Consider the following 27,040-nt stretch of genomic DNA (forward strand, 5'->3'; position numbering starts at 1 on the left):
AAAATAAATACATTAATGAAAACACCCACATATTTATTCCCATGTAAATATCACTCTTTAATAGTTCATTATATCTAAAGTACAGCGGAGCCTGGTGTGGTGGTTCATGCCTTTATTCCTCACTGTGAGCACTAACTACATGGCGTGTATAAAAGCAGCCCTTGAGTCTAATTAAAGAGCTCGGTAATAATGGTAGCTAACAGCTATTAATATTAATATTTTAGACATTCAGAGCACTGTGTGTGGAAGTACTTGCACAAACGCTAAGGAAAAGGCAATCAGGCCTGTACCTGGAGTACTCAGGTGAGACCTAGTTCCATCCTCCGTAGCCTCGCCCCAAGACTCCGCCCTCGCGCCCGGGCGGCTGCTCCGGCCACATCCGGAAGCCCCAGCCTGGAAGGTGGGCGGTGATCGTGACGGGAACACGTAGCGCAGGAGGGGCGGGCCTGAAGATCAAGGAGGAACCGGGATAGGGCGTAGGTTCGCGCGGAAGGGGCGGGTCAGGTCAGGGGGCGGGGTTTAGCGTGAGCCCTCTGTGGTCCGGCTTCCGCGTGCGTTGGTCTGGCGAGCGTGAGCGCGCTCCAGGGGCGTGTTTAGAGGACGGGGCGGGGCTAATCAGGGGGCCGGGCTGCGCGCGGCCTAACGGCGGCGGCGGTGGCAGCAGCCGCGGCGGCGTCGCTGGTATTGGTGAGCTGGGCGCCTGCTGGTCGCGCGGCGGCGCTTGCAAAGGACCTCGGCCTTGGGTCGAGGCGTGTGGCGCGCGGAGCGCGACGTTCTGGGCTCGGCGATGGTGGGCGTCCCTGGAGCGGCCGCCTTCCAGCGTGAGTGAGGCGGGGAGGCGGGCGGTTGAGGGGGGCGTGTGAGGGGCCTGCTGTTCTACCGGCGCGACATGCCCAGGGAGCGGCTGGGGCTCGAGGCCGGGGCGGGGAAACTGAGGCCCGAAGCCGAGCGGGGGATCCAAGGTCACGCGACGTCCCGGTCCCTCGCGGGTCCCCAGGCCACCTTGGTGTTTTCTACGTCGCCGGAGGGTTCGGAGCTCGTGGTGCGAGAGAAACTGGGCACCGCGGCCTCGCCAGCCCAGGCCCGGCAGGCGGCCGTCTGACTTGCTTGCGGACAAGTATTGTTTTGTTTTCCTGGCGCGGGGGCCCCAAGTCCGGTCCGAGAAAGTAGCGCGCCCCTGGGTTTTGAGGGATGTGTGGTGGGTGTGGGTGGAGGGCGAGGCTGGCCTGCCTGAGGGGGCCTGTGAGTTGCAGGCTAAGAGGTGGCATTGCCGGGGTTCGAATACCGCCCCCCCTTTTACTGACCGTGACCTTGGCTCTCCCGGAGTCTCAGTTGCCCTGTCTGAAAAATGGGATTTGAAGAGTCGTTGTTTCCCATTTCCCCGGAGTTGTGGGGTTTAGGGAAGACCAGTCGGACGGAGCAGAGACCTCCCCCCCCCCTCCCGCTCACGTCCACGCGTGAAAACTGTCACCGTCCTAATCGCGTCCTAATCGATGGCATACTGTGTGAACCTGCCCGGGAAAAGTCCGAAATTAGGCTCTGGTTGTGTATTTGATAACGATTTGCATTTTGTGTACGGTTCTATTCTGCAATCCAGTTGTGTTCTAACCTCCATTTCGCCATTCAGGCATTTATCTAGTGTTTCTTCTAGAAATGTGAGATCTTTGGGGGAAGGGTGGTGGTATCTCTTAATAAGTACAATAAAATTTTAATTGCTTCTCGTTTCGGTGGTGGTAATAGCCAGCATTTTTTTTTGAGCACCAGGCATTTTGCCTAAGATTCGTTTAATATTTATTAAATCGCCTCAAGGAAAAAGTACCATGCTAGGCCCTGAGAATTGACCACTCTTTAGGAGAGGGAAGAGACTCACTAAATAAGGAAACTTATTTGCTAAGTCTGTTTCGCATGTTTTCTTCTATTAAAGCCTGATGACAACCTACATAACAATTAGGTATTTGAATGTATCCATTTGGCCAGGGAAGAAACTGAGGGGCAATAAGAACTCTGCTCTTGCCCCTGAGCAAAGTTTTTAAACATTTACATAGTATTGTTTGTTTGTCTGTTTGTTTGGACTGAGTAAATACTGGATTGAAGAAATGGAACGGTAGATCAGATTCATCCAGTTAATGGCTTTTCAAAATCAAGTCTACAGTTGCTGTGTTATAAGGTTTCTTGGTCCATTTCTTGTGGAATTTACCACTCCAGAGAGGCAGACTGGTAACCCTTTCGGTCTGACAGTACAGTAAATGGACTTTTCACTGAACTTAAAATTATGTCCAAATCTTTTGTTGTTTTACTTTTTAATACCCCCAAAGTACAATTTTTTGGTTCTGTTATGTAACTTAAAGAAAAAGTTTTCCTAAGAGAATTCTCTTAAATTCCTAGACAGTGTGCTTAGTGTACTTTTTCTTTTATTTGTTTATTTTTTGCTGTGCTGGCAAACCCAGGCCTTGTACATTCACCACTGAGCTAACATCCCAAACATTTTAACTTTGCCTTTTTTTGGGGGGTGGAGAGAGGAGAGAGGTTTCACTACATATTAGTCCAAGCTGGCATGGAACTCTTGACCTTCCTGCTTCAGCCTCCTGAGTGCTGGAATTACTGGCATGTGCCACCATGCCTGGCTCTACTTTTTTTTTTTTTTTTAATCAGGAAGAATGTATTACGTTACTTTGAAATGAGATGTTATTAACAGAGCTTTTTTTTTTTTTTTTTCCAGTGAGGTTCTTAAGCTGTATTTAAGTTCAAAATTGACCATATGGTAGTCACTCTGGAAGCCTACCTACATTTCCCCTCTTTCCTTCTTATCTTTTTCTTTCCCTTTCTCCTTTTAAGTTTTTTTTTTTTTTTAACGCAGGCCTCTAGTCTATGTTGGGCAAATGCTCTACCACTTAATTAGATTCCCCACTCTGATTATATATGTATATATATATATATATTTTTTTTAAATTTACAGAGGGGTTACAGTTACTTAGGTCAGGTACTGAGTACATTTCTTTTTGAACAGTTGTCACCTCTTTCCTCATTTCCTCACAGATTTTTCTCTCCTGAACCCCATCCCTCCCTAAAAGTGGTGTAAATTCATTTTCAGCATAGTCCTGTCTGGCTTTTATAATTATCTGTAGTGCTGGTGAGAGAGAATGTAAAAAGCAGCTCAGTCCTACATCCTAACTGATATCTCTTGAGAAGTAGTCTAGTGGGCTTATTGCATCAGGAAATATACTTTCATATGCATATATATTAATATTTATTTTGCTTGCTCCTTCCTTTTTTCCTTCTTTCCCTTCCTTCTTCCTTCCTTCCTTGGGTTTTGAACACCAGGAACTCCTTCCTGCTTCTTAGGTAAGCACTCTATCACTGAATTGCATTCCTTGAATATTTATTTTGTATTTAGTTCCAGAACTGGGGCTTGAACTCAGTCCCTTCCTGGGTGCTGTCCCTTAACTTTATTGTTCCAAGGCTGGTGTTCTAACACTAAGATGCAAACCCACATCTGGCTTTTGCTGTTTAATTGTAGATAAAAGTCTCATGGGCTTTTCCTGCCCGGACTGGCTTCTGACAGGGATCCTCAGATCTCAGCATCCTTAGTAGCTGGGATTATAGGTGTGAGCAGCTGATGCCTGGCTGAATATTTGTGTTAAATTACAGTTAACAGATTGGAATGTAGTTCAATGGTAAGAGCACTTTCTTGCTCCAGACCCTGGATTGGGTCCTCAAACTTGTACCTCCCCCCACAAAAAAAAAAAAAAAAATAGAAAAGCAATAAATGAGAAGAGGGGCTCCCCCAGGAAAGCACACTGACAATGTTTCATACTTTCCATTCGTCCTTATCTATTATGCCACAGTGATGTTTTTACCCCTAACCCCAATTACTGAATGAGGGGGAAAGGGGGTAAGTTTTTTTTGTTGTTGTTTTTTGGTCAGTCGTGGGCCTGAACTCTGGGCCTAGGTGTTCAAGGCTAGTGCTCTACCACTTGAGCCACAGCGCCACTCTCTGCTTTTTCTGCTTATGTGGTGCTGAGGAATGGAACGCAGGGCCTCATGCATGCAAGGCAAGCACTCTACCACTGAGCCACCTTCCCAGCCCCAAAAGGGGTAAGATCGAGAGCACTATAGCTGGGCTTTCGTCATTGGCTCACACCTGTAATCCTAGCTGTTTAAGAGGCTGAGATTTGAGTATTGCAGTTTGAAGCCAGTCTAGGCAGGAAAGTGTGAGACTCAATCTCCAATAAACTACTCAGAAAAAGCTGTGAATCAACTCGTGCTGTCCTAATTTGTGACTCTTATATCCAATTAAGCACTCTCCCCAACAAAACACCCTAAGTGGTAGAATGCTAGCCTTGAACAAAAAAGCTTAGAGACAACACCCAGGCTCTTGAGTTCAAGCTTCAGAAATATACAGGGCAGAAATGTACAGGAAACAGACATAATGGTAAGAGTTGAACAGAGTTTGAATTTGAGGACCAGTTGTATTGGGAGTTTTTCAATCTCTGAAACTGATTTTCTTGCTTAAGCTATAAATGGAGATAATTCTACTTAATTATAGTAATAATGTTAGGTGCTGGTATATCTTACATAGCTATTTTTTTTTTTTTTTGGTCAGTCATGAGGCTTGAACTCAGGGCCTGGGTGCTGCCCCTCAACTCTTCAGCTCAAGGCAAGCACTCTACTTCTTGAGCCACAGCACCACTTCCAATTTTCTGAGTGATTTATTGGAGATAAGAATCTTCCAGACTTTCTTGCCCTAGCTGGCTTTGAACCGAGATCCTCAGTTCTCAGCCTCCTGAGTAGCTAGGATTACAGGTGTGAGCTACTGGCACCTGGCACATAGCTCCTTTTTAAATTTAATTAAATTAATTTTTTTGGTCAATTGTGGGGATTGAACTCTTGTGTCTGGGCACTGGCCCTGAGCTCTTCAGCTAAAGGCTAGCACTCTACCACTTGAGCCACAGCACCACTTCCAGTTTTCTGGTGGTTTATTGGAGATAAGAGTCTCACAGGCTTTCCTGCCTGGGCTGGCTTTGAACCTTGATTCTCATACCTCAGCCTCCCGAGTAGCTAGGATTACAGGCATGAGTCATCTACACCTGACTAATTTTTTTTTAATTTTAATTTTTTGCTAATCCTGGGGCCTGGGTCCTGTCCCTGAGCTTCTTTTGCTCAAGGCTAGCAGTCTACCACTTTAGCCATAGCACCACTTTTGGCTCTTTCTGTACTGAGGAATTGAACCCAGGGCTTCATGCATGCTAGACAAGCACTCTATCACTAAGCCACATTCCCAGCCTGTATCTCTTTTTGTAAAGACCGAGTCTTGCTGTGTGTAGTCCAGGCTGCCTTAGAACTTGAGATCCTTCTGTCTCAGCCTCCAGAATTCTGGATTATTAACATTTGCTACAGTATCTGAAGGTATTTGTTTCAGAGAGGCTCCCTGAGGATACTTAATTTCCCATCTTCAACTTTCTTTCCCTAACCTCTCTTATTAATGTGTCCTAGATTTGGAATATGATTTAAAGGTAGCTATGCAAGATCTGTTTCAAAAATGTCTTAAATTGGCCACAGAGATAAATTGGGAAAGAAAAGGCAACAGAAACTTTTAGCAGCCCTTACCAATTCATCCCATATGTTTTCTGATCTTAACAATGAAGCAGATGATTGCAGTGAACATCAAAGGCTCAAGAAATGTCCACATTAATTTTTCATGACTCCATGAGGAGCTGTCAAATATGGATCATCAACTATGGTATATGGACTCTGCAGTGAACCTTTACCTTGCAATGTGCTCCTAAAGATTTGATTCTCCCCCTTTGTTTTAGATTGCTATAATTAAATACAGGAATCAAAGTAAAATTCAGTATAATCTAGAGCTAGATATCCTTCAGTCTGAATTTATAGCTTTGGAGTTGGTTAGACTTTTTAATTAAATTAGTTGATGGAGACAAATATGTAATCTGACCCCTTCAGCAGCTCAAGTGAAATGCTAATATCGGGCATTGTACCGCTCCCTTGACACTCTATTTTGACCTTTTCCTCTCATAAATGTTTCCCTTATCCCTTTGTTAATTTACCCAGCCATGCAGAGGTTCTGCCTGCTTTTAATTTTTTGAAGCCACATGAGAATAGACATTCAAATAGCACAGATTTGTTCATTTTGGCCTCATATCCCAAGAGTGACACTAACCACACCCACATTTCCCTCTAAATCACTTGCAGGGTTTTGTTTTGTTTTGTTTTTTTTGGCCAGTTCTGGGGGTTGAACTTAGGGCCTGGGCACTGTTCTTGAGCTTCTTTTGCTCAAGGCTAGTACTCTACCACTTGAGTCACAGTACCACTTCTGGCTTTTTCTGTTTATGTGGTACTGAGGAGTCGACTCCAGAGCTTCATGCATGTTAGACAAGCACTCTATCACTAAGCCACATTCCCAGCCCTGTTTGTAGTTTTTAGCTAGTTTTACTGATTCTTGACAACTACCAATTTTCCTCCCCTTTCAGATAAAAGCTAATATATACTAGTAACTAGTTCTAATATATATTAGTCCTGGTATTTAAACTCATGACCTGGGCACTATCCCTAAGTTTCCTTTACTCAAGGCTAGTCCTCTACCACTTGAGGTACAGCTCCACTTTTTTTTTTTTTTTTGTAGTTTCTTTTGAGATGAGTCTTGTGAACTGGCTTTGAAATGTGATCCTGAGCTCTCAGCTTCCTGAGTATCTAGGATTACAGGCATGAGCCATCAGTGCCCAGCCTACTGACATTTTTCTCTACTAAAAATGTGACATGGAGGCTCATACTTGTAATCCTAGCTTCTCAGGAGGCTGAGATCTGAGGATCATGGTTTGAAGCCAGCCCAGGCAGGGCAGGAAAGTCCATGAGGCTCTTTTTTTTGGGGGGGGGAGGTCCAGTGGTGGGCCTGAATTCTGGGCCTGGGCGCTGTCCCTCAGCTCTTCAGCTCAAGGATAGCGTTCTACCACTTGAGCCACAGAGCCACTTCCGGCTTTTTTTTCTGCTTATGTGGTGCTGAGGAATCGAACCCAGGGCCTCATGCATGCAAGGCAAGCGCTCTACCACTGGCTACCTTCCCAGCCCTCCATGAGGCTCTTATCTCCAATAAACTACTCAGAAAAAGCTGAAAGTGGCACTGTGGCTCAAGTGGTAGAGCACTAGCCTTGAGCAAAAGAAGCTCAGAGATAGCACTCCCAGGCCCTGAGGTCAAGCCCCAGGACTGGCCAGCAACAACAACAACAACAAAAAGCATCAATTGATTCTGCCACTGCACAAATATCACACAGAGTACTTAAACCTAAGTAATATAGCCCACTGCACACCTAGGCTATATAATATACCCTCGTATATACTAACTACTATTTTTTGTTTGTGTATGCATTGGTCTTGGGCTTGAATTTGGCGTGGATGTTGTCCCTGAGATTCTTTTTGCTCAAGGCTAACACTTGAGCCACCAAACCACTTCTGGCTTCTTCTGAGTACTTTATTGGAGCCTAGACTCTGGGCTGGCTTTGAACCACCATCCTCAGATCTCAGCCTCCTGAGTAACTAGAATTACAAACACGAGTTACTGACACCTGGCTTAATTACCACTATTGACTGAAATGTGTGTGGTATATGATTATTAGCCTTAAGTATGTTGTGTAGATATATGTAGCATAAAAATATTTAAGGAGGGCTGGGAAGTTGGTTCAGTGGTAGAGTGCTTGCCTTGCATGCTGAGTTCTATTCCTCAGCACTATAAGCAGAAAAAAAGTCAGAAGTGGTGCTGTGGGTCAAGTGGTAGGGGGCTAGCCTTGAGCTGAAGAGCTGAGGGACAGCACCCAGGCTCAGAGTTCAGCCCCATGACCAACAAAAAGAAAAAAAATTGAGGATGATGATGAACAATATACAAATACTTTTTATACTGCTTTCCTTTTTTTTTTTTTGGGTCCGGTCGTGGGGCCTGAACTCTGGGCCTGGGCGCTGTCCCTCAGCTCTTCAGCTCAAGGCTAGTGCTCTACCACTTGAGCCACAGCACCACTTCCAGCTTTTTTCTTTTTGCTTATGTGGTGCTGAGGAATCGAACCCAGGGCCTCATGCATGCAAGGCAAGCACTCTACCACTGAGCCACCTTCCCAGCCCCTCTTTTTTGGTACTGGGGATTGAACCTAGAACTTGTACTTGTTAGGCAAGCACTTTGCCACTGAGTTACATCCTAGCCCCTGTTTTCCTTTTTAAATTTTGTACTATGATATAATTTGGGGTGTATAATAAAGTAGTAAGAATAGTTTTAAATTTCTGCAAGCTATTCAGTTAGATTCTCCCAGCTTCTGTCTGTCTGCATATCTGTATGTATCTAGATATCTATCCATCCAATTTTTGTTTTGTGCTAGTACTAGGGCTTGACCTCAGGGCCTGAGCATTGTTCCTTAGCGTTTTCTGCTCAAGGCCGTTGCCCTTCAACTTGAATCATCACTCTTTCCTACTTTTTTGGTGATTAATTGGAGATAAGAGTCTTCTCCTGCCTGGCTGGCTTTGAACCTTGGTCCTCACATTTTTTAGTAGGGAAAAATGACACACACACACACACACACACACACACACACACACACACACACACACACACACACACACACACACACACACACACACACACACACACACACACACACACACACACACACACACACACACACACACACACACACACACACACACACACACACACACACACACACACACACTATTTACAAGTGGGGCTCTTGACTCACGCCTGTAATCCTAGCTACTTGGGAGGCTGAGATCTGAGGATCGAAGTTCAAAGCCAGCACACACACACACACACACACACACACACACACACACACACAGTATTTACAAGTGGGGCTCTTGACTCACGCCTGTAATCCTAGCTACTTGGGAGGCTGAGATCTGAGGATCGAAGTTCAAAGCCAGCCTGGGCAGGAAGTCTGTGAGACTCTCATAGATAGATAGATAGATAGATAGATAGATAGATAGATAGATAGATAGATAGATATCTCTATATCTCTCTATATTTTTATAGTGAAAATTCTGTACAGAGGGGTTACAATTACATGGGCAAGATAATGTGTACATTTCTTTTTTTTTTTTTTTTTTTTGCCGGTCGTGGACCTGAACTCTGGGCCTAGGTGCTGTCTCTCAGCCCTTCAGCTCAAGGCAAGCACTCTATCACTTGAGCCACAGCGCCACTTCTGGCTTTTTCTGTTTATGTGGTGCTCAGGAATCGAACCCAGGGCCTCATGCATGCAAGGCAAGCACTCTACCACTGAGCCACCTTCCCAGCCCAATGTGTACATTTCTTATCAAGCATTGTAGCCCCTCTTTTGTTTCCCTTTCCCATCCCTTCCCATCCTCCCCTTCTGTGAGACTCTTATTTCGAATTAACCACCAGAAATCCTGAAGTAGCTGTGTTCTGTGTGGCTCAAGTGATAGAACACTCAGGCCCAGAGTTCAAGCCCCGTGACCAACAAAAAAAAGAAAGAGAGAGAGAGAAAGAAAGAAAGAAAGAATATTTGCATGAAGTCACTATCTTTTTAGACAATTCATTCTAATAAAAAGAGAAAGCAAGTCAAGTGCTGGTGGTTCACACCAGGATAAAGGTAAGAGTGTGCTCAGGCTCTGAGTTCAAGCCCTAGTATTAGTATAAGAAAATTTCCTTAACTGTATTTATTTGTATGAATATGGGTTATCACCTTTATTGTCTCACTCTGGTCAGTGGAACCCCTTCAAGCTCATTTTTGTGTCCTTTTGACAAGTTCATGTGGGCTGGGAAGGTGGCTCAGTGATAGAGCGCTTGCCTTGCGTGCCTGAGGCCCTGGGTTCGATTCCTCAGCACCACATAAGCAAAAAGAAAAAAGCCAGAAGTGGTGCTGTGGCTCAAGTGGTAGAGCGCTAGCCTTGAGCTGAAGAGCTGAGGGACAGCGCCCAAGCTCAGAGTTCAGGCCCCACGACCGGAACCAAAAAAAAAAAGACAATTTCATACATTTCTAACCTATTTCCTTAGTTTCTTACACAAAAATGTAGTAGTTTGCTCTTTCTTCCTCCTGAGCCATGGAATCAGCCATTTTTCCAAAACTGTTATTCCTCCAAATTTTTTGTAGTGTAGTAAATAAAAACCAAGATCTGAGCCTGACACTGTGGTTTGTGACTGTAATCCCAGCATTCCGGAATGAGTCAAGAAGATTGCAAGTTTGAAGCTAGTCTGGACTACTTATCAAGACTGTCTGAAAAAACAAAATAAAGGTCTGTGTGCCATATGTCTTCATTGCTTTAGGGGTGTCACTTTTTCTGGCCTCTTAATGAGCAGAACATGGAAATGTGTGTGTGTGTATCCATTTTTACACACATACTTTCATATGTATCTAAATTTATTTTTCTACCTTTATCCATATATAGTAAAAACGATAAGTTCATAGTAATACCTTCAATTCCCACCTAATATCTTAAAGTTCATTTAGCTTTTCTCCTATTTATATTTGTCTTTTTGTATTGAAAAGTGACTCATATTATCAATTATGTGGAATATACAAAGAATAACTCCAAAAGTGCTAACTCATGTTACTGTGAAATACCTGTCAATTGACAGTCTTTCTCCCTTCTTCCCTTTTCTTCTGAATGATGTTATATAGTCAGTATATCATGAGACATCTCCTCCATCATAGTTTTACTAATTTTTTGTGCTGCTGGAGATTGAACCCATGGAGTCATGTAAGCTACCACCAATCTGCATCCTATCCTTAGACCTAAGAACATTTAATTAATGTAGTTATTTAGAGACAGGTTCTTGCTATATACCCCAGGCTGGCCTTAAACTCTCAGTCCTTTTCCTTAGCCTCTTCAATCCTGTGATTATGTGTACAACACCAAATTTGGCTGAAATTATTAATTGCAAATCTCAGTATTTTTGGTTCTTTTGGAAGGGCATTGGATTTTTAGCCAATGAGTGTCTTCTTTAACCTGGATCATCATTATTATTATTATTTTGGGTGCCGGCCCTAGGACTTTAAATTCAGGGTATGGATGTTGTCCCTGAGCTTTTGTGCTCAAGACTCGTGGTGCTTTACCACTTGATGTATCTCCTGATGCTCTACCACTTGTCCTATCTCCACTTTCAAGTTTTTGCTGGTTAATTGGAGATAAGAGTCTCAGGACTTTATTGCTCAGGCTGGTTTTGAACAATAATCCTCAGCTCTCAGCCTTTTGAGTAGCTTGGATTACAGCCACCAGTGCCCAGCTTTATGTGTAATTTTTCCCCCATGGGTCGTGGTGCTTGAACTCTTGGCCTGGGTACTGTCCCTGAGCACCACTTTGTTTTCTGGTGGCTTATTGGAGATAAAAGTCTCATGGAGCTGGGTGCAGGTGGCTCATGCCTGTAATCCTAGCTACTCAGGTGGCTGAGATCTGAGGATCTTGGTTCAAAGCCAGCCTGGGCAGGAAAGTCTGTGAGATAACTCCAATAAACAACCAGAAAACCGGAAGTGGTATTGTGGCTCAAGTGATAGAGTGCTAGTCTTGAGCTGAAGAGCTAAGGGACAGCGCCCAGGCCCAGAGTTCAAGCCCCATGACCGACAAAAAAAAAAAAAAAAAAAAGAGTTCAGGTAAGCAGGCTCTGAATTCAAGACCCACAAACAACTTCCCTACCCCCCCCCCCCAAAAAAAAACCCAAACAAACAAAGGTTCTTGTAGGCTAGCTGTTGGTGGCTCACATCTATATATAATCCTAGGAGGCTGAGATCTGAGGATTGCTGTTTGAAGCTAGCGTAGGCAAGAAAGTCCATGAGGGCTGGGATGTAGCTCAGTGGCAAAGCGCTTGCCTAGCAAGTGCAACGTCCTGGGTTTGATCCCCAGTACCAAAAAAAGAAAAGACAAAAAAAATACAGTTAAAAAAAAAAAAGAAAGTCCATGAGACTCTGTCTTCAAAAATCCAGAAGTGGACTGTGGCTCCAGTGGTAGTTTTACCCTTGCCTTGAGCAAAAAAGCTCAGGGACAGTGCTCAGGCCAAGTTCAAGCCCCATGACTGGTCCTCCCCCTCCTCCCCAATTTTTTTTTTTTTAATCTAGGCAGACAGTATGGCTTAGTGAAAAAGAAACATTGAGTTAATTTTCTTAACACTTGGAATCCAGTATTGTGGCTTTAACTAGTTACTTAAACTTTTGTGTGTGTATAGGCAGAGGCACGCTGCTCTGATGTCTTGAACTCAGGACTAAGACTGTGATGCTGAGCTTTTGTACTCAAGGCTAGGGCTCTATCACTTGATCCATAGTTCCACTTGTGGCATTTTGGTAGTAAATTCAAACTTTATTGGAAAGTCACACCAACTTTCCTGCTCAGGTTGGTTTCAAACCTTCCATCCTCAGATCTCAGCTTCCTGAATAGCTAGGATTACAGGTGTAAGCATCTGGTACTAGGCTCTTACTCAAAGATTTATTATATGAAGTTTTGACCAAATGCAGTTATAAAAATAATTTATGTGTGTGTACACAGCACATGGTTCAGTTGATAGGTTTTATATTATTGTCAGTTATGTTTAAGCTCTGTGTTTCCTGAGCAGTTTCTAGGAACTATATACCCACAGAAACCAAGAGTTTTCTGTATTTGTGTTTGGAGGATAAAAGGCATATTTTACTCTCCTTCCTATAAGTGGTGTTGGTTTTAATCTGGGTAATAATGAAAATGCTGACCTGCACTTGTCTGATTTGCTTCTAGCATTGTTCTAACTGTATGGGATGGATGTACTGAACCAGGTGTTTTCCTTTAACTGCAGCTGTACCATCTGTGGGAGCAGGTGGACAGATTCTGTGTCATCAGGAAAACACAGCTGGTGGGACTTAGGAGAAAAGTTAATTGATTGCTTTTCCAGCTCTTCCACATATACCTAAGCAAATCTTTTACCTTGGCACAGGTGTTGACTCTGGTCAGGATATTAAAAGCCAAAGTGTAAATTTAATAGCTTATGTGTGCTGTTTTTAAGATAGTGTCTTATTCTATATCCCTGGAACTCTGAGTCCTTCTGCCTCAGTCTCCCAAGTGCTAGGATTATAGGTAGGTATGCCCCACCATGTCTAGCTCTGTCCTTTTGGGCTGACACTGAGAAAGATAGTTTAAAATTGTTGTATATACATGCATACAATATAGAAACTTCAGTCTTATGGTCTTCTCACAAAACATAATCATAGTATAAAAAATCACCTTGTACAAGAGCTGGGAAGGTGGCTCAGTGGTAGAGTGCTTGCCTTGCATGCCTGAGGCCCTGGGTTCAATTCCTTGGCACCACATAAGCAAAAAGAAAAAAGCCAGAAGTGGCGTTGTGGCTCAAGTGGTAGAGTGCTAGCCTTGAGCTGAAGAACTGAGGGACAGCGCCCAGGCCCAGAGTTCAGGCCCCACGACTGGACCAAAAAAAAAACAAACAAAAAACCGCCTGGGCACTGTCCTCAGCTCCTCAGCTCAAGGCTAGTGCTGTACCACTTGAGCCACAGTGCCACGTCCAGTTTTGTGGTGGTTAATTGGAGATGAGTCTCATGGATTTTCCTGTCCAGGCTGGCTTTGAACTGCGATCCTCAGATCTTAGCCGCCTCAGTAGCTAGCATTACAGGTGTGAGCCGCTGGTGCCAGCTTACAATGTATTCTTTTTTGTTTTGTTTTGTTTTTTGGCGATTGTGGGGCTTGAACTTTGGGCCTGGGCGCTTGTCCCTCAGCTCTTCAGCTCAAGGCGAGCAGCGCTCTACCACTTGAGCTACAGCACCACTTCCGGTTTTCTAGTGGTTTATTGGAGATAGAAGTCTCATGGTCTCTCCTGCCTGGGCGGGCTTTGAACCGCGATCCTCAGATCTCAGCCTCCTGAGTAGCTAGGATTACAGGCGTGAGCCACCGGCGCCCGGCTTCAATGTATTCTTAAACTGTCAGGACACTGGTTTCCAAGTAAAGAATGTTAAAATGTAGCAATCATATAAGGAATTTATGACCTAGTTAAAGACAAACTTTGTAGAAACTTCATAGATTTTATAATAACTAGGCAAGGTAAAGATTAGCTGGGTTTTTGAAAAATTTCTCATCTAATTTCATAATACAGCTTTTATTTCTACCTGTTGATCTGTGGTCACAGCCACTTTTAGAGATTTATTCATTTATTTATGTATGTTGGTCATGGGGCCTGAACTCTGGGCCTGGTCTCTGTCCCTCAGCTCAAGGCAAGCACTCTACCTCAGCACCACTTCCAGCTTTTTCTGTTTATGTGGAACTCAGGGCTTCATGCATGGTAGGCAAGCACTCTACCACTAAGCCACATTCCCAGTCCCCCCACCTCACTTTTAAAAGTATACGCTTGTTCTCTTTTCATACTGGTATGAGCTTTGGACTCTGTGATAATGTTGTTGGAATCTACACTCTGAGGGTTTGAATAGAGAAGTGGTTTCCACATTCTGTTGCATACCATATGGATATGGTTTTGGAAATAACTAAGGGGTTTGCAGTTTGTGGATTCTCCAGTTATTTGATTGCCATGCTACAAACTAGCAAATGTTCTCATTTTCAAATACAATGTTGCAAATTTAGTTCTAAGAGTTACCTCCCCTCCCCACCCCAAGCTGGGAAGGTAGTTCCCTGGTAGAGTGCTTGCCTTACATGCACTGGGTTCGATTTCTCAGCACCACATAAATAGAAAAAGCTGGAAGTGACACTGTGGCTCAAGTGGTAGAGCTCTATCCTTTAGCTGAAGAGCTGAGGACACAGCGTCCAGGCCTAGAGTTCATGCCCCACAACCGATCCCCCCCCCCCAAAAAAAAGTTGCTTTCCCCTTATCCGGATGTTAATTTAAACACTGACATACCACACACACCCAGAATGAATATTCTCCCTTCCTTCCCCCTCTAAGACAAGCTCCTGCTATATATTTCCTATGCTGGCCTCGGGCTTGAGACTCTCCTGACTTGTCCTCTGAAGTACATGCACCACCATGCCTGGCTATACAGTGTTAATAGGGGAGAAGTGTTGCATTTATGCTTGATGTTAAATTACACTTAGGAATTAACACAGTATTGCTAGATTTTGTTTTAATTATTATTTGGTTGAGATAGAGTCTTAGACTTCTAAGTGGGATTATAGGTGTGCATTTCCATGCCTCGACGTTTGGTATTAATTTGAAAAGAAAGTCTCATATGTATAAAACATAGATTAGAAAATGATCTGAAAGCTGGGTAGCCAGTGGCTCATGCCTGTACTCCTACCTACTCAGGAGGCTGAGATCTGAGGATCACAGTTCAAAGCCAGCCTGGGCAGAAAGTCCATGAGACTTATCTCCAATAAACCACCAGGAAAACCAGAAGTGGCGCTGTGGCTCACATGGTAGATGGTAGCCTTGAGCTGAAGAGCTCAGGACAAGGCCCAGGGCCCAGAGTTCAAGACCCACGACCCCAACAACAGAAAAAAAGGTGTGAAAAGTAACTTTTTTTGGTCAGTTAGGGGGCTTGAACTTGAGGCCTTTTTTGCTACCACTCTACCACTTTGAGCCACAGCATTACTTCCAGATTTCTGATTTTTTGTTCTTGTCCGTTGTGAGGCTTGAACTCTGGGCCTGGGTGCTGTCCCAGCCTCTTCAGCTAAGGTGAACCCTCTACCACTTGAGCCACAGTGCCACTTCTGGTTTTTTGATAGTTAATTGGAGATAAGAGTCTCAGGGACTTTCCTGCCCAGGCCAGCTTTGAACCATGAGCTTCAGATCTCAGCCTTCAGAGTAGCTAGGATTACAGGTGTGAGCAACCAGTGCTCAGCTAACATAACTATTTTTAAGTAAATAAACTTATTGAGATGCAGTCTACATACCATACTCTTACTCTTTGGACTTATACAACCTCCAAGAGGTTTTGGAAACTCTCAGGCTTACATCCAACTCTTGAGCTCAAGTGGTTCTGCTGCAGTCTCCTGAGCTGCTAGAACTACAGATATGGTGTACCTCTTGGTGTACCTCTCTGCCTTTTTTGCGGGGGGGGGGAGGAGTCCAGTCATGGGGCCTGAACTCTGGGCCTGGGCGCTGTCCCTCAGCTCTTCAGCTCAAGGCTAGCGCTCTACCACCTGAGCCACAGTGCCACTTCTGGCTTTTTTCTTTTTGCTTATGTGGTGCTGAGGAATCGAACCCAGGGCCTCATGTATGCAAGGCAAGCACTCTACCACTGAGCCACCTTCCCAGCCCCTCTCAGCGTGGGTTTTTTTTTTTTTTTTTTTTTTGGGTCCAGTCATGGGGCCTGAACTCTGGGCCTGGACGCTGTCCCTCAGGCTCTTCAGCTCAAGTCCAGTGCTCTACCTCTTGAGCCACAGCGCCACTTCCGGCTTTTTTCTTTTTTCTTATGTGGTGCTGAGGAATCGAACCCAGGGCCTCATGCATGCAAGGCAAGCGCTCTACCACTGAGCCAACTTCCCAGCCCTCAGTCTGGTTTTAAGTGTACTTTCTATCAGTCAGTCAGTCAGTCAGTCAGTCAGTCTCTGTCTCTGTCTCTGTCTGTCTCTCTGTCTCTCTCTGTCTCTCTGTCTCTCTCTGTCTCTCTCTCTGTTTCTCTGTCTCTCTGTCTCTGTCTCTCTGTCTCTCTGTCTCTCTGTCTCTGTCTCTCTGTCTCTCTGTCTCTCTGTCTCTGTCTCTGTCTCTCTCTCTCTCTCTCTCTCTATGCCATTGGGCTTGAACTCATGGCCTGGGTACTGTCCCTGAGCTCTTTTGTTCAAGGATAGCATTCTCTTACTTTGAATCGCAGTGCCACTTCCAGATTTCTGGTAGTTAATTGGAGATAAGAGTCTCACAGACTTGCCGGGCACTGGTGGCTCATGCCTGTAATCCTAGCTACTCAGGAGGCTGAGATCTGAGGATCCCGGTTCAAAGCCAGCCCAGGCAGGAGAGACCGTGAGACTCCTATCTCCAATAAACCATCAGAAAACCGGAAGTGGCGCTGTAGCTCAAGTGGTAGAGTGCTCGCCTTGAGCTGAAGAGCTGAGGGACAGCGCCCAGGCCCAGAGTTCAAGCCCCATGGCCGACAAAAAAAAAAAAAAAAAGAGTCTCACAGACTTTCCTGCCCAGGCTGTTTTCAAACCACGATTCTCAGAACCTCCTGAGCAGTGAGGTTTACAATCGTTAAGCCCCCAGTGCCCAGCTGAAGTGTACAATTTAGTGGTTTTAAGATATCCACAAACCAGGCTTGTGATTCTATCTTCTTAGGTGGTTGAGATCTGAGGATCATGGTTCAAAGCCAGCCTCAGCAGGAAAGTCTCCACAGACTTTTATGTCCAATTAACCTCTCAAAATCCAGAAGTGGAGGTGTGGCTCAAAGTGTTAGAGCCCTAGTTTTGAGTAAAATACCTCAGGGACAGCACCCAGGCCCTGAGTTCAAGTCCCACAATCAATGAAATAACCACAAGGTTGTAACTATTAATACATCATCATCCAGCACCTAATCTTTCTGTCTCTATGGATTTGCCTTTTTCTAGATATTTCATTTAAGTGGAATCACATCACAATGTCATTTATTTTTTATTTTTTTTTAATTTTTGGTGACAGAGCCTGGGCTCTGTCTCTTAGCTTTTTTGTTCAAGCCTAGTACTCTATCACTTGAGGCACAGCTCTACTTCTGGCTTTTGGATCATTAATTAGAGATGAGAATGTCATGGACTTTCTGGCCTGGGCTGGCTTTGAACTGTGATCCCTAAACCTCCTGAGTAGCTAGGATTATACAGGTATGAGTCACTGGAATTGCACAATACTGTATGTGCCTTTTTTGTAACTGTCTTAAATGTCTTAGCATAATGTTTTTGAGTTTTACTCATGTTGTAGTACTACTTTGCCCTGTCCTCTAGTGCTGGGTGTTATATTCTAGGGTGGCAAGATTATTCTACCACTGAACTATACCCACAGCCCTGTTTGTAATCTTAGAATCAATATGTGGTGGTCATTTATGGACTTGATAAGAGTGGTAAAAAGTTTGAATGGTTCAACGCTCATGTTCCCAGCAAAAGCCAAATGAGGCAAAAACAAGCAAGCAAGCAAAAAACAAAGCAAAACGCCCAGCAAAACAATATATAATAATAATAAAATGAGTTGAGAGGCTGGGAATGTGGCTTAGTGGTAAAGTGCTTGCATAGCATGCAAGAAACCCTGGATTTGATTCCTCAGTACCACAGAAACAAAAAGCCAGAAGTAGTGATGTGGCTCAAGTAGTAGACTGCTAATTTTTTTTTTTTTTTGGTCTGGTCATGGGGCCTGAACTCTGAGCCTGGGTGCTGTCCCTCAGCTCTTCAGCTGAAGAGCAAGTGCTCTACCACTGAGCCACCTTCCCAGCCCTAGGACCGCTAATCTTGAGCAAAAGAAGCTCAGGGACAGTCCCCATGCCCTGAGTTCAAGCCCAGGACTGGCAAAAAAACAAAACAAAACAAAAAAAAAACAAAAAAAGTGAGAACAAGGGTTTAGGGAACTAAGTGTCAGGGCATAGTACAGTATCAATGCCAGGGTACAATGTTTGATAAATGTGCTGAAGGAAGAGTGTAATTGGACAGTCTAAGATGGAGAAATAAAAAAATGTATGCAGCTTGATCTAGACACAAATTCAGGTATGAGGGCAGATGGTTAGCAAAGGTTCAGGAATAGAAAAATAGAATGCTTACAAAATGGCAAGTGATCTCATTTAGGCCAGAATATATCTCAGTTATTATTTTTGTGTATCATTTTCATTTTGTGTTTGTGACTTTGAACTGCATTTTTGTTGCATTATTGCCTCACTAGAAAAAATCTGTTTCCTTGTAGTTCCACATTTGAAGCTGTTTCATCCTGGACTCCATATCATCAGTCCTTCTGAATTATAACAGTAGTCACACTGGACCTGATACGTTTCTGTGCTAAACAAAAGCACACAATCACAAAACTGTGTAGGCATAAATGAGAGGCATATGGGGGTGGTGTAAAAGGAACTCTTAAGAGTCTCATATGCCTGGGTGGGCGAGCTAAACTAATAGCTCCCAGCAGTTCTTCTGAATCAGACATTGTGGAGCCAGTAGTCTAGCGTTTGGAATTCCACTGCCTGTGCAATGGGGTCTGTCTTTTATCCTTGAAACCACCATTTGTTAAGTGGCTAATGACCCAGTGGACCTGTTGACAACAAAGGGAGAGACTGGCAAAGATCAAGTTAAAAGGAAAGAGAAAAGTTCAAAGGTAGGAAAGTAAGATCACAAACACTTTAGTCATATTTTCACCCATTCTCTCTCCTTCTTTAAAGAAAAATTTATTGTGCAGAATTTTAAATACCCAAAAAGTATAATAGTCTAGTGAATTCTCAAGAATCTATTCTCACAGCCCAGCCCAATGAGCTGCCATTTTATCAGACTTACTGAAGGGAAGGAAGCCCAGACTCTGTTGAGCCTTGGGTTTGGTCTATAGACCACACTAGCTTTTGTCACCTTGCTTTTTATTATTTTTTATTTATTTTATTTTTTTTGGGGGGGGTCCGGTTGTGGGGCCTGAACTCTGGGCCTGGGTACTGTCCTTCAGCTCTTCAGCTCAAGGCTAGCACTCTACCACTTGAGCCACAGCGCCACTTCCAGCTTTTTTCTTTTTGCTTATGTGGTGCTGAGGAATTGAACCCAGGGCCTCATGCATGCAAGGCAAGCGCTCTACCACTGAGCCACCTTCCCAGCCCTCACCTTGCTTTTTATGCCATTAAACATCTCTTTTTCTCTGTTTTAGGTCATAGTCTATGCAGAGTATTTTGTTGCAGACCTTGTAATAAAAAAGGACACTTTTTTTTTTTTTTTGGTTGGTAGTGGGGCTTGAACTCAGGGCCTGGGCGCTGTCCCTGAGCTCTTTTTAGAGCTCAAGGCTAACATCACTTGGAGCCACTTCCAGTTTTCTAGTGGTTGATTGGAGATGAGAGTCTCCTGGACTTTCCTGCTCAAGCAGGCTTTTGAACCATGGTCCTCAGATCTTAGCCTTCTGAGTAGCTAGATGACCGACGTGAGCCAGCAGTGTCTAGTTGATTCATCATATCTTACAACTCTCACACTTAGAACCCAGATCTCTTCCCTAAACTTAAGACTTGTTTGTTCAGTTGCCTACATAGCATCTCTACTTGGATATCATATGAAATAATGATGTCCATTTCTGAATTTTAGGACTTCCTTCTCCACATCTCTTCCTTCTCCACATCTCTTCTATCAGTCTTTTAAAACAATTTTATTGTAAAGGTGAGGTACAGAGGGGTTACATTTACATAAAGTCAAGTAATGACTACGTTTGCTCTTCAACAGTGACACCCCCTCACTTATTCCCTACCAGTTTTTTCCCTCCCAATTTCCTTCCCCTCCAAATTGTGTAGTTCATTTCCAATATAGTATCTAGTGGGTTTCACTGCTGAATTGGTTTACCCTTTGTCCCACCATTTCTGTGTTTCTCCTTCTGCTCCCCAAATCAGATCTAGGTCCTGAGTTCAAGCCCCAGGTCTAGCGCCCTCCCCCCGCAAAAAAAAAAATTGAGCTCCATCTGGGTATTGGCTCATACCTGTAATCCTGGCTACTTAGGAGGCTGATATCTGAGGATCAGGGTTTGAAACTAGTCCAGACAAGAAACTCCATGAAACTCTTTTTGTTGATGTTGTTAGTTGTGGGCTTGAACTCTGGGCTTGGGCCCTGTCCCTGCGCTCTTCAGCTCAAGGCGAGCACTCTACTGCTTGAGTCACAGCGCCACTTCCAGTTTTCTAGTGGTTTATTGAAGAGTCTCACAGACTTTCCTGCCCGGGCTGGCTTTGAACCGTGATCCTCAGATCTCATCCTCCTGAGTAGCTAGGATTACAGGCGTGAGACACTGGCGCCCAGCCTCCAGGAAACTCTTATTTCTAATTAACCAACAACAACAAAAACCTGGAAGTAGAACTGTGGCTAAATTGTTAGCGCACTAGCCTTGAGCACAAAAGCAAATTTTTGGCTTGTTAATGGGATTCACAAGTAAATGAAATTGTTTTTTTTTTTTTATGTCTATCTTTTCATAATCTACCAATGCATTGTATTTGAACTCAAAGTTTTGCCGCAGAAAACCAAACATGGAAGACTTGATCAAATATCCAATGTTGAAGCAAACGTAAATAGTAGATACCATATTGGTGCCAACTGAGGAAATATGATTAGACTTAGTCAATAAATAAATCTGTTAACATGATCTGTCATGTGCCAATTTGAATAATGAAACTATTACTGTAGGAGGATATTTCGTTAAATGTCCTACAAGGCCTGTATCTTTTTGCACAAGCCTAAGATGTCCTAGGTATCTTATAATCATTAGTTAATAATAATACTGAATTTCACACCTCTTAAATTGTTTATCTGAGAGAGGAGACATTTTTATATCACACACTAATGTGTCTTTTGGGGGGGAGGAGTGGTGCTAGGGATTAAAACAGGGCCTTGAATGCATAAGTTCTACCACTAGCTACACACACAATTCATAGTCTGCTATGGTCTTATTTGTATTTGTCAGTGCTGGGGTTTGAACTACGGGCTTCATGTTTCCTTAGGCAAGCACCTTTACCCTGTGATGATTTGTTTTTTGTTGGTCGTGGGGCTTGAACTCTGGGCCTGGGCACTGCCCCTCAGTTCTTCAGCTCAAGGTGAGCTCTCTACCACTTGAGCCATAGCACCACTTCCAGTTTTCTGGTGGTTAATTGGAGAACTTTCCTGCCCTGGCTGGCTTTGAACCATGATCCTCAGATCTCAGCCTCCTGAGTAGCTAGGATTATAGGCATGAGCCACTGGCGTCCGTCCAACAGAACCTATATTTTTAGCTCTGAAAAGTTAGTTTAGCTCACTGTGGCCTATCTTGGTACCTTTATTGTGTGTGTGTGTGTGTGTGTGTGTGTGTGTGTGTGTGTGTTTGCGTGTTTGCTTGCGTGTGCGCATGTTTGCATGCGTGCATGTGCGTGTACGCATGCGTGTGCACGTGCGTACTGGTCTTTGGGCTTGAACTCAATGCCTGGGCATTGTCCTTGAGCTTACCTGCTCAAGGCTAATGTTCTACCACTTGAGCCACAGCTCTACTTCCAGCTCTTTGGGTGGTTAATTGGAGATAAGAATTCCTAATTGGGACTGGGAATGTGGCTTAGTGGTAGAGTGCTTGCCTAGCATGCATGAAGGCCCTGGGTTCAATTCCTCAGTACCAATAAACAGAAAAAACCACAAGTGGTGCTGTGGCTCAAGTGGTATAGAGCTAGCCTTGAGTACAGAGAGGTTCAGAGATAGTGCCCAGGCCCTGAGTTCAAGCCCCAGGACTGGCCAAAAAAAAAAAAAAAAAATCATGCAAAGGCTCACCAACTTTTCTTTCTGGGCTGGCTTTGAACTGTAATCCTCAGGTCTTAGCATCCTGAGTAGCCAAGATTTCAGGCATGAGCCCTTCAGGCTAATGTTCAATTCAGCTCTATACCTAGTGGGCTCTCTCCTTTAATTTTTTTTTTTTTTGCCAGTCCAGGGGCTTAACTCAGGGGCCTGGGCACTGTCCTTGAGCTTCTTGTTTTGCTCAAGACTAGCAATATACGGCTTAAGCCACACAGTACCACTTCTGGCTTTCTTTCTGAATAGTTTATTGGAGATAAGAGTCTTATGAACTTTCCTGCCCCAACTGGCTTTGAGCTGAGATCCTTATATCTCAGCCTCCTAAGTAGCTAGGATTACAGGTATGAGCCACTGGTGCCCAGCTATGAGTACATTTCTTTCTTTTTTTAAAAAAATAAGTCTTTTAATTGTGAAAATACTATACAGAAGGTAGTACATTTCTTTTTTAAAAATTATAAATGTTTTTTTTAATTGTGAAAATACTGTACAGAGGGGTTACAATTACATGGGCAAGATAATGAGTACATTTCTTTTTTGGGGGGGGTCCGGTCATGGGGCCTGAACTCTGGGCCTGGGTGCCGTCCCTCAGCTCTTCAGCTCAAGGCTAGCGCTCTACCACTTGAGCCATAGCGCCACTTCCGGCTTTTTCTGCTTATGTGGTGCTGAGGAATTGAACCCAGGGCCTCAGGCATGCAAGGCAAGCGCTCTACCACTGAGCCACCTTCCCAGCCCCAGGAGTACATTTCTTTTAGGACCATGTATACCCTCTCACTCTGCTGTCTTAGAGTTGGTGCTCTACCACTTGAGCCATGTGTCCAGTTCTGGCTTTTTGCTTGTTTTATGGAGATAAGAGTCTCTTGGATTTATTGGCTTGGCAAATTTTGAACTGCAATTCTCAGATCTTAGCCTCCTGAGTAGTTGGGATTATACGTGTGAGGATCTTTTCATTCTTGGTCTTACCTAGGACTAAGCTAAGCCTCTCTTCCATTTAACTTTTTTTCTAAAATATAAGTTCACAAGAAGTTAAAAAAAAATGCCCAGAAAGAGTTCATAGACCTTTCACCTGATTTATTCCAATGGTAAAATCTTTATTTTTTTGGTTTCTCTTTAATTTTTTTTTTTGGGGGGGTCCAGTCGTGGGGCCTGAATTCTGGGCCTGGGTGCTGTCCCTCAGCTCTTCAGCTCAAGGCTAGTGCTGTACCCACTTGAGCCACAGCATCACTTCTGGCTTGTTTTTTCTTTTTGCTTATGTGGTGCTGAGGAATCGAACCCAGGGCCTCAGGCATGCAAGGCAAGCGCTCTACCACTGAGCCACCTTTCCAGCCCCTCTTTAATTTTTTTTAAATCAATTTAAGTTTTATGAAGCATAAAAGGGGACTGATACAAGCACATTTGAAAGAACTTCATTATCAATTGGTAAAATCTTTTTTTTATGGGGTATGTGTGTTTTAAATTGTTCTTATAAAGGTGCTGTACAGAGTGGTTACAGTTTCGTAAGTCAGGTAATGAGTACATTTCTTTTTGGACAGTGTCACCCCTTCCTTTGGAGTTTTTCCCTCCAGTCCCCCCTCACATGTTTTATCATAGACCATTTTCAACATAGTGTCCAATGGTAACATCTTATGTAAGTAAAATGCAATTTTCAGTTATCTTCATTCAGAAGAAATTGATTCAAGCAGTTATTATATACTAGCTCTTGGGTGTAAAGGATTAAACTCTGAACTCATATGGTTCAATCTCTGAGTTTTCAAAAATCTCAAAATAATTATGTCCAAAATGTCTTTTATTCTGGCTGTTCTTTATTGAAATTTATATTTGCAGTTCTTTTAAATGTTAAACATGTCCCTGACATTCTTGTTTGCTTGCTTTTGTAACCATTTTTGCATTGTGTCCTTACCTTTGATTTATAATACTTAACAGCACCAGAACCATGTTGCCTGCATTGTCTTATTTTAGTCACATGTCAATTTGCAGTGCTACCAAGTCTGGATCTGAGAGACAGCTTGTATGAGTCATTTACTTACATTTCTGTTTATATCCCCCAAATTCATTTGCAACTTTTTATATTTTTATGCAATTTACATTAAAAACATTTACAATTCATTTTGTGAAGTAATTTGCCAATGTAGAACTTAAAAATTGGCTCATAGAACAGAAGCTATTAAACAATAGAAAAACTAGACAAGATATAAGACTTTAAATGACAATTGTTAAACATCTCGGTGTTCCCAAAAATGTGAGTCTGTGTGTTTAAGTGTATCTCTACATGTTATTCCATTAAGGAGTTCATATTTAGGTTTTGTACAATATTCTTGCTGTTTTTGTCAGCCATAAACAAATTACACATATTTAACAAGTTAATGTCAGATTGGCCAGGAGCCACCAGGAGGTGTGTACTTAGTGACATCAGCTGGCAAAGAGCCTAGTAACAGGGAGGGCTGGAAGGGTAGTGGAGAGAGGAAGCAGGAGGGAGAGAGGGAGAGAGAGGCTGACTGTATCTGGGGATTCTGGCAAGGTGAAGAGCTGGTCTGTTTGGCAGGACCTTCCCATCTGGGATCCATCTGTGTTTCCCTGGAATGGGACAGGCAGCTCTAGTCAGTGAGAAATCGCAGATGTGAGAGAGCTGACACATGTCCAGCTAATGAAAGGAGGAGGAAGGCTGGTCTCGGATTGGGCTTTGAAGATTAGAAGGAGAAAAAGGAGCTTTTTAATATCTATTTCAAATAAATGTGGTAAAATAAGAATCTGGATTGTTATAATCTGGGCATTTGGGGTAAGTACATTTTACTTTAGTATTGGAGGATAAAATGCACAATTCTCTGCCTTTCCAAAACATGACGATGTGAAATGTTTGTTGATTGATGTTTTCTATGTGTTTAGCTTGTGCTGTTTCATTTTGATCCTTCATTTTGCTATGTTTCTATCTCATTTTTCAGTAGCTACTTTTATATTTGAACACCATGCTTTTTTGAACAGAAAGTTTAGTTAATAATCAGATGGAATATGTGAATTCTACAACTAGAAAAGTCCTACTGTTTTACATTATCCTTCTGTGATGTTTTGAGGGATTCCCCCCCCCCAAGTATGAATAGTACAAATAGAGAATATTAAAGAGCTCATAGAATACCTTTTCCTGTTGTCAGGTTTTATTCCAGTGTAATTTGGCAAATTACAACTAAAAGATTGCTTAATGCAATCTAATATTATTCATTTATTTTTAGATGCTTTTTAGCTATTAAAAAAATCACATTTTGCTCCTTTGTTATTTTCTGTTTACAAAGTAAACATCAAATGTGACTTGAATTGTGAGTTTGGGATATTCATACATATGTAAATACCATGTTCTATATAACCATATTAGTTGTAATGCATATTTATTTTGCTATTTTTGTAGTATATTCTTGTTTCAGAGGCTTCCAAATCTAAACAATCTGAAGAAGAGTTTAAAAGTAGTAAATACTGAATAGCCATTATTCACTAGTTCTCTCTTCTTGAGCAACATACTATATTCTTTTAGTCCCTAGTTTTGTACAGGAAAGTTTGCCTAGCATATAGAAGGCATTCAAATTGTTTCAAAAGTTCCTACATATTTATTTTTCTATTGCAGTAGGTTCCTAAGCCCATTCAGTCTTTGGACTAAGAATGGGTCTTGTCTATCCTGTTTTCAGGTTACCTTTCTTCTGGCTGCATCCACGTCTTAATTCATCTGTGTCTGTTATGTTATATGCCATCTTTGCCAAGTCTCTTTATAACTATTGTTTGGACAGCATACCACGTATTATAATGCAAATGAACCTATTAGACTATACCAGAACAGAAGAACTTTGAGAGTCAGTTTACAAGAACAAGTATGAGGATGGAATTGTATTATTTTGTAACTACACTATTCAAAATATACTCCTATTCCCACAAATGTATGTTTTCACATAGGAAATTAAAAATACTTTGATTTCTTAAGTTCTTCACTTTTTTTTTTTTTTTTTTTGGTCAGTCGTGGGGCTTGAACTCTGAGCCTGGGTACTGCCCCTCAGCTCTACATCTCAAGGTGAGCACTCTACCACAAGCCACAGTGCCACTTCCGGTTTTCCAGTGGTTAATTGGAGGTAAGAGTCTCAGGGACTTTCTTGCCTGGGCTGGCTTTGAACTGTGACCCTCAGATCTCAGCCTTCTGAATAGCTTGGATTACAGGAATGAGCCACCGGTGCCAAGCAAGTTCTTCATTCTTAAATTGAATATTGGATGAGAAAAACAGTACCAAGCTATTCAGTTTTATATCAGACATCTTCAGGTAGAAGAAAACTTTTCTGTGCTGATCTTGAGGCTTAAACTCAGGGCTAGGCTCTGTCCCTGAGCTGCTTTTCCTTAAGGCTAGAGCTCTACCACTTGAGTCCCAGCTCCCATGTCCAGCCCTTTTAGTAGGTTAGTGGACATAAAAGTCTCATAGACTTTCCTGCCCAAGTTAGCTTTGAACTTCAACCCTCAGATGTCAGCCTCTTGAGTAGCTAGGATTATAGGCATGAGCCACCAGTTCCTGGCAGAAGGAACTTTTTTTTTTTCAGTCGTAGGGCTTGAACTCTGGGCCTGGGTGCTGTCCCTCAGATCTTCAGCTCAAGGCTAGCGTTCTACCACTTGAGCCACAGTGCCACTTCCAGTTTTTTCTGCTTCTGTGATGCTGAGA

General features: G+C 43.1%; 1 protein-coding gene across 4 annotated transcripts in view; it reads left to right on the forward strand.

The window, feature by feature from the left end:
• The first annotated feature begins 686 nt into the window (after positions 1–686).
• Cbfa2t2 (CBFA2/RUNX1 partner transcriptional co-repressor 2) overlaps positions 687–27,040 on the forward strand; it is a 100,024-nt gene continuing 73,670 nt past the window's right edge. For 3 of the 4 annotated variants that reach the window (XM_070007082.1, XM_070007080.1, XM_070007081.1), the window contains exon 1: positions 687–821. Coding sequence is in view for 2 of the 4 variants with exons in the window: in XM_070007080.1 (XP_069863181.1) it covers positions 788–821 (34 nt within the window). In the remaining 2 variants the exon portion in view is untranslated. Of the gene's footprint in view, positions 822–10,041; positions 10,267–27,040 lie in introns of those variants that run through there. The other variant, XM_070007083.1, reaches the window with a different exon arrangement.

The sequence above is a fragment of the Dipodomys merriami genome, unplaced genomic scaffold, assembly GCF_024711535.1.
Source record: "Dipodomys merriami isolate MVZ:Mamm:240054 unplaced genomic scaffold, mDipMer1.0.p SCAF_7, whole genome shotgun sequence".
Lineage (NCBI taxonomy): Eukaryota > Metazoa > Chordata > Mammalia > Rodentia > Heteromyidae > Dipodomys > Dipodomys merriami.